This window comes from Podarcis liolepis, assembly GCF_965112155.1.
Source record: "Podarcis liolepis genome assembly, chromosome: 2".
NCBI classification, from domain to species: domain Eukaryota; kingdom Metazoa; phylum Chordata; class Lepidosauria; order Squamata; family Lacertidae; genus Podarcis; species Podarcis liolepis.
In genome coordinates this window covers 959,987-973,919 of record NC_139555.1, presented here as the reverse complement: position 1 = coordinate 973,919, position 13,933 = coordinate 959,987, and the positions used below count along the sequence as shown (strand labels likewise).

General features: G+C 42.5%; 1 protein-coding gene across 2 annotated transcripts in view; it reads right to left on the bottom strand.

Annotated features, from left to right (window-relative positions):
- The window catches only part of PIN1 (peptidylprolyl cis/trans isomerase, NIMA-interacting 1), a 37,173-nt gene that overhangs the window by 14,877 nt on the left and 8,363 nt on the right, over positions 1–13,933 (bottom strand). For both annotated transcript variants that reach the window (XM_083486799.1, XM_083486800.1), the window contains exon 2: positions 8,855–9,055. In XM_083486799.1, coding sequence (XP_083342925.1) covers positions 8,855–9,055 — 201 coding nt within the window. The remainder of the gene's footprint in view (positions 1–8,854; positions 9,056–13,933) is intronic.

Sequence of the window (13,933 nt, the reverse complement as noted above, 5' to 3'; positions counted from 1 at the left end):
ATAAATTCTTTAGTGAGATATTTGTTGTTGTTCATAATTTCACCTGCTCATTTTTAGGAAGATAATAACAGACTGCTCTTCCCAAGTCAACAGTATCAATCTCCCTTTATACCGTTATCAAGCCAAAATGCACACCACCATTTTTAAACAATTATATGCAAGCTCCTATGACCTTTACCACAAATGGTGTTTATCAAGGACAGATGCAGCTGTTGACAGAAAATAGATTCTCCCCATGCCTAGCTCTCCTGATCATGGCATTTCATATAAAAAAAGAAACAATGATAATAAAAGAGACAAATGAATGAATTCCTAATGGGTTTTATCAACCTCACAGCAGGAGAGCTAGATGAAATAAGTTTTAATCACGCCTTTCCCTCTGTCCTTAAGGTGACACAGAAGATTGCTCTAACACAAAAATTATCTGATAGCAAAAGGACTCCCGTCTCTGGGGCTATCAAACCGGTACTTTAATACATTTTAAACATCACTTGAATATAAGAATTACATCAGAATCCCATACAAAACAAGATTAAAATGTCTCTCTCCATAATGTTATCAGATGATGGAAGCCTTCTGCTCCTGCACCCAGCAACAAATTTTCATTGGCTTAGCCTTCTACCCGAGAAAGATAACATGCACAGAAAAAGCTGGTTATCGGAACTTCTAATGAAAGATGTGGTTCTGGGACAGCGCTTGGCCGATAAACCTCTCATGGTCTGCATCCAAACGGAACTTCTCAACAATCCCAAGATGCCACAGTTTGCTCAAGGTAAAGGAAACAATGGCAATGTGTTCCTCCTCTACAACAGCATACCATCTTGTATGCTCTAGGAGTTCAAGAAAAGCCAAGCTGAGTAGCAGCCCGACTAGAAGGAAGGTTGCCCCAGCTTTTGGGAGCTGTGGTGAATCTTCACACACACGGGGTTGCATTTCACACAATTGCGCTGCTTGCACAACAGGGGGGCTCTTGTGCTCCCTCTCCCTGCGCACACCCCAGGCTCCCCCACAAATCTGCTCCAGACTGTTGGAGAGGCAGGGAAAGTTGTGGGAAGTCCTTGCACCAACAGAACAACTTTGTTGGATACAATCTGTTGGGCATGGTTACTTGGTGTAAAAGTTCAGTTTCCTTTCCTTTGTTTAAGAGGGGATGGGGAGAGAATTACAACTCTCACTTGGAAAGCAAAACAGATTTCTGCCTTAACCATCCTGGTTACATCAAACAGCCAACTGCTAACACTTACCCTTTAGAACTATTTTAAGGGCTGTTTGGATCATCAGCATAGTGAATCATTAGCATGGAAGAATTCATCCTAAAACTCGCTTTCCAAACAGGCTTTTCATGAGCTCTGCTTCTTGCAGTTAATATGACTTATAAGGCATTCTTGGTCCCATGCCATAAAGGGTCCTACTGAGGTGTGGAAGATTTTTTAAGTGAGAATAAGATTCCAGTTTTCCTGTTTCACATGCTTCTCTGATGGTGATGTTCATGGGGACAATGAAGACAGCCATCTCCTTGGACCCAAATTTGGAAATAAATCTGGTCTCTTCAGAAACACATAATGGAAGAATGGCTTGTATACAGGGCATAAGAAAAACATTGAGAAATAATTTCTTGGTTTTATTTTCGAATGAAATGGCCCAATTCCTATTAAATGTTGATTTTGCTCACATACTATCAATTTGCAGTATTTTGTTTCACAGAAGGCGAACGAGTTTCCTAGAAGCAATTAAGGTGAGTTATTATCACCTAGAACAGGGAGCAGAGGGAATGTTGTATATTAGAGTGATGGAGGGTTCTAGAATGGGAAATATTATTTACTTAAATGATTTTTAATTGCACCTGGGAAGGCATGTCTAGGGGCACAAGGGACGTCTGGAATAGCTCAGTTGATAGAACATGAGACACTTGATCTCAGGGTCATGGGTTACAGTCCCAAGTTGGGGGAAAGATTCCTGCACTGCAGGAGGTTGGCCTAGATGACCCTCATGGTCTCTTCCAACTCTGCAATTTTGTGATTCTATGACTCTGCAGGTACTTCACCTAGAACTAACTTAACAGGCCAGCATTTACGTGACCAAAGAGGAAGAGAAGGGAATAAGAAAAACAATCTGAAATATTTTTCCCTGGAGGGGTGGGCGTAGAAAGAGGTATCAAACCAGAGCTCACTTTTGCCACCCATACTGTGTGCTGAACACAAACCTTGAAGAGGGTTAAAAGCACCATCCCGGCTGCTGCACTGGCCCCAGCAATCAGTTTAGTGTGCCATCAACCAACCATCCCAGCCCAGAAAGTCCTAACCCTGGGATCTGCTCACTTGTCAGAGAAAGCTCACCCGAGAAGACTTTGCCTGGCTAAGATCCAACTCCTTTTCCAGAACCTGATCCCTTGCCTCTGCCTCTCGGGTTATGCTACCTACCTCTTGGCTTTTGCTGCTGCCTGTGGGACTGTCTTCATTGCCTGTCCTAGACTACATTAGTTGCCAGAAAATGCTCTGAACATTAGCTGCTGCTTCTGGAATTTAGACCCAAAGCAGTCCTCAACCACACTACGTTGGTAACTCGGGATAAGAACTTAATTCGTTCCGGAGGTCCGTTCTTAACCTGAAACTGTTCTTAACCTGAAGCACCACTTAAGCTAATGGGGCCTCCCACTGCCGCTGCACAATCTGTTCTCATCCTGAAGCATAGTTCTTAACCTGAGGTTCTATTTCTGGGTTAGCGGGGTCTGTAACCTGAAGCGTCTGTAACCTGAGGTACCACTGTATTTGCCTCCGATTCTCTTGGACTGAGAACTGGTAGATCCCACTCCACTGCATGCTGTGAACCTTAAATAAAGAACAGTCCTGATTTTTGTACCCATGGAGGGTGTTATTTGAAGATAGAAGTGGGAATCTTAGAAGGATGTATCAGTAGGAGGTATTTCGTTGTATATTTACAAAACAATACCTTCACAATACCAATTTCTATCTACCCCATGTATGCTACTACAACAAATTTAGAAGGCATAAGAATTACAAAGTTATCCAGGTGGGTTCAGTAGATGAACCTGGCATGGATGACATCTCATGGATTCTAACCCCCTCAAAGCCTGTAACATCTGATCTACAATGCTAACCTCAAAAGAAAATTTCCTCACCCCTATTTGCTATTTTAAAAGCCTTCTTCAGTGCTGCATTTTATAGGCAAATGGATTCAACTAGAGATGTACTTTTAATACATTTGCATTAAAATCAGATTTTAAGCACTTTATGATTAACATACATGCTCCCAGGTTTTTTTTTAATATCTAGGTTCAATTTATTTATTTTTAAGCTATATTTTGTCATAATTTTTTCTACTCCCCTTATTAGCAGCTTTTGCCACCTGACGGAACATGTCTTGTAAAATTTTGGTAACATCCTCAGTTAATTACAGGTATGATGTTCTCCCTTTTAACAATTGTAAGACTGCTCCAAATATGCAGCGAGGACACCAAGTCAGACTGCAGGAGGGGCAATTGCATGTAGGATGGCTGTCCCCAAACCACACACAGAAAGCACCGGGCAGGTGTCAAGTCTGCCTTTCTCCTTAACATGCAGACTTTTCACATGCAAGTATATCTAACCCACAGAGCACCATCCCACAAGATGAAGTGAAAAACTGCTCAGCTGAAACTGTGTCTGTGTGTCTGTGTCTGTGTGCAGTCAATGCCAAAAACAAAAAGGCCATTTTTTTAGAAGTTAATTTCTTTTCCCACTCTCATAACTACACACTTGAAGGGTTTCCCCCTCCAATCTAAGAATAGCAATGCACAATGCATCCAGCTGAGGAGAGCCATGTTCTGCACTTATTAAAAGAGTGCAAATGGCTTTGACTAAATACAGGTTCACTGCAGTTTTTCAACCCATCTTATATTTCTGATTCAGTCCTAAGGATGGAAAGTCATACAGTCCAATAAATTTTCCCTCCAATTATCTGGGCAATTCCAAACCAAGTGATTTATTTATTTGGTCACTGACAACAGCTGAAATAAGTCTAGTGCCTTTTCTACCACAGGCTCTACAAATACTGACTGGTATTGGAAGAACGGATAGGATCTCATTTTGGGCATCATGTTGGATTTCTGAAGTCCAGCACAGAATCAAGAACAAGATATGTTTGCTGGACAAAAATATATGACTCCCTCCAGTGATCTGGCAAATACATTTTGTGGACCCCTGGGTAGACATAAGAATTCTTTTAAGTGGCAAGAAATATGCATCCTTCTTTTCTTTTCTTTTCTTATTTTATTTTAAGGTTATGTTTTCTAGGATGGGAAAGTGTTTAAAAAAAGATTCTACTCAGAACAAGAAGTGTATACAGTACATTACAGTACATCCCAGATTGAATGAATTCAAGGTCTCATAAGAGAACCTGTCCTTAAAAGCAAGGGAGGAAAGAAATAAAGGTACGATCTACCTGAAGTTTGTGTCTTGATTTCAATGGGGGAATTAAGCACCCATTTAAACTTTCCCCAACTGCGATCAGATTTTCTTCTGCTGGGTTATGTCCAAATCCCACCTGACACTTGTGGGCTAGTGTGGGGAGGGCGACTCAACTGCTGTTAGCTTGGAAACTACACCGGTTGTACCACCTATGTTGCTAATCCACAGTTCCAGCATCAAGTTCCTCTTGCGCTTCTCTAACAACGTGAAACCTGGAGGGAAATTCTGCTAGAAATGCCAGAGGCCATGGCTGCCAATACTGCATAGCCTCATTCCTTGACTGAACCAGAAGCTACAATTCCAAAAAGAGAGAACTCCCCAAAGGCACTAAAAAAGATGAGATTCCATGAAGGCATAGTTCTCCCCATCCCTCTTCTAAACCCAGACAGGCCAGTTCTCCTGCTGCACAATTTGGGTAGGAAAGCATGTGGAAGGGTTCATTTCCTAGCAACGTGCATGCAAACCACAGAATGGGTCTCCAGATCACAAATACAAAACTGCTGCTGCGTGAGGAGGCCATGCCTGGAAACAAATAACTCAAACCCTCGCAGAGAAAGGTTCTGTTGTTGCCACCCCTGCGGCTCAAAAAGAGAGGAGCCACGGAGCAATCGAAGGAACCCACTCTTCACGCTCTACTCATTGCTTACAATAGCAAACACTAAAGAATGTCTAAGTAGGAATCACTGTTCTGTGCCTGCCACAACAGATGGCTTCATGGATGCCAGAAACATGGAGCTCAGATGCCAAAGGATTCCTAGACCCTAACATTTTTCTTTCTAGTTACAGGTAGGTAGCCGTGTTGGTCTGCTGTAGTCGAAACAAAATAAAAAATTCCTTCCAGTAGCACCTTAGAGACCGACTAAGTTTGTTATTGGTACGAGCTTTCATGTGCATGCACACTTCTTCAGATACCAATAACAAATTAGTTGGTCTCTAAGGAGCTACTGGAAGGATTTTTTTTATTTTTTCTTTCTACTTACCCATACTGGCACCTAAGGTTCTTCCCGCCCTGCTAGGAGCTGAACTTTTATTACTGTCAAGGACAAAAAAAATCAGGAGTCCGGTGTTTCCAGAAGAACATGTTAGTATTTTTAAATTAGCTTAATCCAATTCAGCTGAAGCCAAGGGTGGCCAACGAACAAGCACTGCACCAGATTTCATGTGGGAGATATGCAGGTGGTATCTTATTCTCCCACCCACAGTTATGCTGCCCTCTTGCCTCCCTCCCACCAGTGAAACGAACATTCAACATACATGAAAATGTGTTAAAGAACATTGATTTTTGCTTAAAATACAAATTTTATTTTCAATATAAAAATACACATTTTTACAAAGAAAATACAAGCAAACCTCTCAGGTGGCTTTACAAAGGAAAGTGCTAGATGGGAAAATAGATAAGGAACAAGCTCAAAATTGTGGCAACTGGTATTTGAGGCACCAAATCATACAAGAGCGATTTTAGACCTTTCCCCCAAGTGTCTGTGCTACATGAGAAATGCATTTGAAACCCTCAGCTCCAAAATGATTCAAAATACTAGCAAGTCAGGGTTGCCCCGGTTCTGGTTTGATGAACTGAGCTAAAAAGAAGTCTGGCAACTTTGACAATGCTTGTCCTTTCCTGGAGCTCTACAGACTCTAGAACAAGGACAAACGATGCAAACTGGCAGACATTCTTCCTTCTCCTACCAAGCATCTTACCTTGTCCAGAGGTTTGCCAAAGTTTGATACAGCTCCACCTATTTTCTGCTCATTCCACCCGCAATGCATTACTATGACCACAATCTGGCACTGTGTTCTCAGAACAGGGTGTGCTGGGCAGCACCTCCAACTCTATTTTGCCCTTTGGGGCATATATCGCACATACACCAGATGAGATGGTCATGGGTTTGTAGACAGTAGAATTTCAGACTGCAGACTGGGAAGGGGAATGTTGACAGGACTGAACACTCCTCCATATACCTTGTTGCACATTTTAAAAAGTGCTTGTCACCAAGGCTTTACACACATTTGTACATGCAAAGATTATATAGATATACACACACACACACACACTTGGTGAATCAGGGGAATGCTGTGGACATAGTGTATCTTGATTTCAGAAAAGCTTTTGACGAAGTCCTCCATGATATTCTCACGAGGAAACTGGTAAAATGTGGGCTGAACAAAGTAACTGCTAAGTGGATTTGCAGCTGGTTGACTGACCAAACCCAAATGGTTCCTTGTCATCCTGGGGAGAAGTGACAAGTTGGGTGCCACAGGGTTCTGTCCTGGGCCCACTGTTGTTCAATGTCTTTATAAACGATTTGGATGAAGGAACTGAGGGGATGCAAATTTGCAGATGACACCAAACTGGGAGGGGTAGCTAATGTCACAGAAGACAGAATCAGAGTTTAAAATTACCTTAACAGATTGGAGAACTGGACCTAATCTAACAAAATGCATTTCAGTCGGGACAAATGTAAGGTTCTGAACTTAGGCAAAAAGATCCAGATGCACAAATATAGGATGGGGGACACCTGACTTGCTAGCAGTACATTTGAAAGGGATCTAGGGGACTTGGTGGACCACAAGCTTAGCATGAGTCAACAGTGTGAAGCAGAAGCAGAAAAAAGCCAATGAAGTTCTAGGCTGCATCAACAGACATCTAGTGTCCAGATCAAGGGAAGTCATAGTCCCACTCTTTTCTGCCATGGTCAGACCACACCTGGAATACTGTGTCCAATTCTGGGCAGCACAATTTAAGAGGGATGTTGACAAGCTGGAAGGTGTGCAGAATAGGGTGACCAAGATGATCAAGAGTCTGGAAACTAAGCCTTATGAGGAGCGGTTGAAAGAGCTGGGTATGTTTAGCCTAGAAAAGAGGAGACAGAGGAGATATGATAGCCATCTTAAGGGCTGTCACGTGATGGATGGAGCAAGCTTGTTTGCTCATTCTCTGCGGGGCATGGGGGGCATGTTACAAGAAAGGAGATTCAGATTAAACTTCATGAAGAACTTTCTGACAGTAGGGGCTGCTAGACAGTGGAAGGGACTCCCTTGGGAGGTGGTAGACTCCCCTTCCTTGGAAGTTTTTAGGCAGAGGTTGGATAGCCATCTGTCAGGGATTATTTAGCTAAGATTCCTGCATAGCAGGAGGTTGGACTAGATGACCCTTGGGGTCCCTTCGAATTCTAAGATTCTATTGCAGCCCTGCAAAACTCTATTCCACATGCAGAAGAAAACAGGAGTGGCTGAGTCAAATTTGAGTCTTGGCAGTGATTTCAGCCCTGGCAAGTAGTAGATACATTTCATTAATAATGGTAGAAGGTCCAACACTACAATTCTATGATTCTATATATTTAGACAGACATGGATATATATACTCACATATTACAGGACAGAATAAAACTTTTAGAAACTTCTCCATCACAGGATGAAAGTCAAGGAGCAAATTTTGTCACCTCATCAGCTGTTTGTATGAAATAGGTCCTAAGGCTCTAGATATAAAGCCCAACTGAACCCTCTTCTGATTATGCTGTTCATGCATCAGACAAAAAGCTATCTACATCGCATGCCACCAACCCCACCTTATGCAAATTAATTTTGCATTATCGCACTCCGTCCGCCTACTTTATACTGAACATGATAACTGAGGAATGTTTTGCAGCACTGGAAATTCTTGGCAAGGTGGGATGGATGAGGCAGCCAGCTTCTATGGACTAGGCTGCTACAGATGGCAATGAAGGAAGGACACTTAGCCATGCAGGGTTTGAAAAGGGCAGCCTTTCAGAGGCAGTTCCCACTTCCATATGTTTCTCCACAATCTTAAGAGCTGGAGACTTTATATGTGAACCATATGAACTGACCCAGACCATGCAATCATCATCTAAGGCCCTTCTTTGTGTGCCTCATTTGCACATGACAGAGGGCCTTTTCTGTGGCGGCCCTGCGCTTGTGCAATCTTCTCCCCAAGGAAGCTCACCTGGCACCTTCATTACATATCTTTAGGAGCTAGGTAAAAACTTTGCTCTTCTACCTAGACCTTTGGCTACTGAAGCAATCTCTGGCCTTTTAAACTGGGAGAGCAGGGAGTATTGTTTTTGTTTGTTACTATGTTACGTACTTTTGTGTTTTTATACTGTAAACTGCCCTGTGATACACAGATGAAGGGAGGCATATAAATTTAATTTATATGGTGCACAGACAATTTGTAGAAAAAATGGCCCTAACTGGCAACTGAAATGCCCCAATCAAGAGGAGTGAAGTGAGTCAACAGGTTCCTTTTGTCCAGAGGCTGCTGGCTTCATCACAATTTTGAAAGGAAAGCACTGCATTGGGGGCTGGACTGTCTGGTGTGGAAAGCAGGGCTTCAGTACATTGAGCTCTCACTTTCCTTTGCTTTTACTTGCCATTAATTAGCTCCAGGGCCTCCTCCTTGCTCCGGGTGATCTTATCCTCCCTCCATGATGAAGGTCTCCTAGACTGGTTATGTTTCACCAAGAGATGTGAGCATCGCACTTTAGTCGGCTCTCCCTGTCCATTCTTGCTGTTTCCAGTGGGGCGTTCCCATTGGCTGGCATTTGTAATATGGTTGAAATAATACACACGCCCTGTGAGATAAAACAGGAGAAAAAGACTTTAGTTGTAGGGCACAACATATCAGCTTCTTTCTAAGAAGCATTCTCCTATGACCCATCCCACCCAATTATTTTAGCTTACAGCCTACCTGAAATTCAGCCCATTCCCTCTCACTTACCTCCTTCAAAATTACCAGTTTGTAGTGTTTCTGCTCAATCCCCAACTGCGGCAACCAAGCTAAGGGCAAGTACCTCCCAGGACTATGTGATACCAACTCAGGCAAAGCACTATTATAGCTCCTTTGTGATGTCAGTAACATGCACAAGATGAAAATGACTATGAAAGAACAATATAGATCTGATGGCAAACCTTCCTGTGTACATTTCACTGCAGGGTCGCAGCAACAGGAACTCCAAGCAAGAATCAGAAGAGCCCTGCCAAACTGATACCAGTTTCTCGGGGGAAAGCCCAACTGCATGGTCACTCTTCGGAAAGAGCCAAAACACACGTGATGTGAAACACTACACGGGTGAAAAAGCTCAGAGTATTTTTTGGCTTTGGTAAGCTCAGCCATGATTATAAGCAATGCTAAATGTAATCTCTGGCAGCTTTAGAGTGACTGCCAGTAAATCAGGAAGATTCAGCCTCCGTCCCCCCGCCTTAACACACTTAAAAATACACCCCAACAACAATATAAACCATCAGGGTGCATAAAAGTTCATTTAAAAAAAGATAATTGCTTTGATTTTCTCCCTTACCTTTGAATTACTATAATCAAATAGGCATTACACACAGAGACACAGACATTAAACCAACTTTTAATTTAACATGACTGTTTAAAAAAAGCCTGGTTTAAAAAGAAAATGTGAAACCTATTAAGCTTACATTTGCAATTTCCTAAAAGTAAACTCATCTTTGTAAGGCACAGTTAAAAGCCTAATTTTCATATGCAAAAGAGCCACCAAAGAATAAAACTGATTGTGACGAAGCATAGATGTAAGCCAAATTGCAACTGCTAAGCATACTTTCCCAGGACTTAAGCCCAACTGAACTGTGTAGGACTTACTTCAAAGTAAACACATTTAGGACTGGGCAAGGGTTTTTATTTTCTGTTTCAAATGCAAATGTATCCCCTGCTTTTCAATTGCTACAGCTCTTCAAGCATCAGGTAACAACACAATTCATAAAAATACCGGTACATGGTGTCCAAGATGAGATCCTATCCATTCTCTGCAATTTGAACGTCCAGTACCAATCAGTCAACTTTGTAGTGACTGGGTGGGAAAGGCACTAAACTTATTTCAACTGTTGTCATGGCCAAATAAATAAATCACTTGATTTGAAATTTCTCAAATAATTGGTGTGGAAAACTGGTGGGGCGTGTGACCTTCCACTGCATCAGAAATATAAAAATACAGAAATTTTTAAATTCACCAGATAAAAATGGGGATTGAGAACACAACACTAAAACAAGAAATCCAATTTTATTCTCTCAAAATACCTACAAGGAGATCTCATCACTAGTCCTCCATGTATGGAGGTATGTAAAGGAGAAAGTGTTCCCTCAAATTCCCTCAACACCTTGCATTTATCCTAGTAACCAACAAAGTTCTTGCAGTATTAGGTGATATGCTCTGCACAGCTAGCACTGCTGCCATATTCTGGAACAACTGATGTTTCGAAATTGTATTTAAAGCAACCCCACATGACAGTAATTTATCACTTTCTCTTAACTGCCCAAGCTGTGCAGCATGTTCCATTCTCAAATATTCAGGACTCTGCCAAGCAAACTACATGCATTAACTTTACATCTCATAGAAACACACTGTTCTGCCAAAAAATACAGACCCTCATCTCTGAAAAGTTCTGGGTAACTTTCTTTCAGGAAAGTGATCTTGCAGATTGTCGTTGAATAGGGATAGAGAAGGCCAAAGAGTAACTCAACAGTTTCACAATGTTCCCACATATTACAAAGATACAATTCTAGAATGCAAAATGGCAAAATCATCAAAGTGTCAAAATGACCAATAAAGTTTTAGCTGCAAACGTATGTTTAATGGTTGCATCAGCTTATATTTCCTGCACAAATATGCATACATGAGTCAAAGGGTGGCCACCAGGTTTGCACTCATCCCAGGAGGTATTTTGTCCCACTCCTCTTTGCAGATCCTCTCCAAGTCAGTAAGATTTCAAGGCTGATGTTTAGCTACTTGAACCTTTAGCTCCTCCAGATTTTCGATGGGATTAAGGTCTAGAGACTGGCTAGGCCACTCCAGGACCTTAATGTGCTTCTTTTTGAGCCCCTACTTTGTTGCCTTGGCCGTGTGTTTTGGGTCATTGTCATGCTGGAATACCCATCCTCGACCCATTTTCAATGCCCTGGCTGAGGGAAGGAGGTGCTCACCCAAGATTTGACGATACATGGTCCCGTCCATCATCCCTTCGATGCAGTGAAGGTGTCCTGTCCCCTTAGCAGAAAAACACCCCCAAAGCATATTATGTTCCCCTCCATGTTTGACGGTGGGGATGGCGTTCTTGGGGTCGTAGGCAGCATTCCTCCTCCTCCAAACACGGCGAGTTGAGTTGATGTCAAAGAGCTTGATTTTGGTCTCATCTGACCACAACACTTTCACCCACTTCTCCTCTGGTCATTCAGATGTGGATTGGCAAACTGCAGACGGGCCTGTACATGTGCTGTCTTGAGCAAGGGGACCTTGCAGACTCTGCAAGATCTCAGTCCTTCACTGCGTAGTGTGTTCCCAACTATTTTCATGGTGACTATGGTCCCAGCTGCCCTGAGATCATTGACAAGTTCTCCCCTGTAGTTCTAGGCTGCTTCATCACAGTTCTCCTGATCACTGCAACGCCATGAGATGGATCTTGCAATGGAGCCCCAGACCGAGGGAGGTTGAGAGTTATTTTGTGTTTCTTCTATTTGCAAATTACTGCACCAACTGTTGTCACCTTCTCACCAAGCTGCTTGGCAATAGTCTTGTAGCCCAGTCCAGCCTCGTGCAGGTCTACAATCTTGTCCCTGACATCCTTGGACAGCTCTTTGGTCTTGGTCATGGTGGCTACTTTGGAATCTGCTGGATTGATTGCTTCTGTCGACAGTGTCTTTTGTACAGGTACTGTAACGAGCTGGGATTACAGGTAAGACCTCTTCCTTACAGCAGGTGCTTCTAATCTCAGCTCGTTACACACAGTGAAGATAACAGGTAGCCTGACATCTGGCTGATTGATAGGGGATCAAATACTTATTTCACTCATTATAATGCACATCAATCTCTGACTTTTGTCTTCTGGGTTTCTGGGGATTTTCCTGTTGTTATTCTGTCTCTCACAGCTACAATAAAACTACCATTAAAATTATGGACTGGTCATTTCTTCGTCAGAGGGCAAACGGGCAAATTTAGCAGGGGATCAAATACTTTTTTCCCTCACTGTACAAGAAAATACACAGATGTGTGCACTTAGGATGCTTCACCCCTCTGCCCGGGCACAACTACTTCTTGCTCCAAAACAAAGCCTAAAATCCACTAATTTAGCCCAAAGTACCAATTGCTGGTCAGCTGCTACAAAATTAACACACATATATCAGCTTCATGCAAAGCATGAGCTACTCAAACCTGGTTGTTAGAAGAAACCATAAAGTTGTCCTGTAGCAGGTATGCTGTACTTGAAGGTCCTAATGAATTATTAGAAGAGATGGTTGGAAAAAGCAGCCTTTAGCTCCACTTTAGCTTCTGAATTCAACAGCCCTGTCCCTACTCGACCAGCGAGAAAAAACAAGAGTGTGTGCATTTTTTCAGAAAAGACTGTTTTAGGCCTATACTGAAAATGATGCTGGGTCTTCTTGGCACAGAGCTGTGGAAGAATACATTTCCCTTTGCCCAAAGAAATCAGTCACAAAGAAATCCATATGAAGGGAGGATGGAAAGCCTGGATATTGCAGGGTCTGGTGCTGCTGTTTTAAACGCATTGCAGTCATCTGCAGATCTTAAAAGAAATACACTGGGTTGCCTGATAGAAGCTAGGGAAAGCCCATTCGTGAGGAATTTGAAGTAATTTTCCACTACTAGCAGATGATTTCCTGCTGAAATCTGATTTAAGTGTATTATTAAAATCACACAGACACACACACCAAGTCCTGCAGTCCCCCACTTGCACTCTCTTCCGTCTAAACTTGTAAAGCTCCAAGATGGGTTCCTTCCCCTTATATTTACAGCTGCCCTCTGTCAACACCCCCAATGAAAAGGCTGCTTAGTCACTTATGTTTCATTCCTAGTCCAGAACCCACAGAACAACTTGCTTGCTCTGTACTTGCAATTGTTTGCCAAGTCTGTAGCAGCCATCCTATAGTATCTCTCTTTCCTTCAGCACTTCCTGTTCCTGAAGCAGGAGAAAAATGCTGTTTTGAACACTTTGCTGCCTCAAGTGCAAGAACCCCACACACCTGCTTAGTCTAACCCGGATATTAAACTGGGCTTGTAAAACAGTAACTTGCGTGGCTGCTTGTGACCCGTAGAAATTGTCCTCAGGCAAGGAAGGATTTGTAAACCGGAGTCTGTAGTGTTTGCTTGTTCATTTTCTTAATAGGATGTCAGTGTACAGTGGTACCTCGGGTTAAGTACTTAATTCGTTCTGGAGGTCCATTCTTAACCTGAAACTGTTCTTAACCTGAAGCACCTTTTTAGCTAATGGGGCCTCCTGTTGCTGCCGCGCCGCTGGAGCCCGATTTCTGTTCTCATCCTGAAGCAAAGTTATTAACCCAAGGTACTATTTCTGGGTTAGCAAAGTCTGTAACCTGAAGCGTATGTAACCCAAGGTACCACTGTACTATAAATGACTGTTTGGGGGGCAGACGGCTATTAATAATTTGTGAGCGAGTAACTTTTGTGAAATTCATA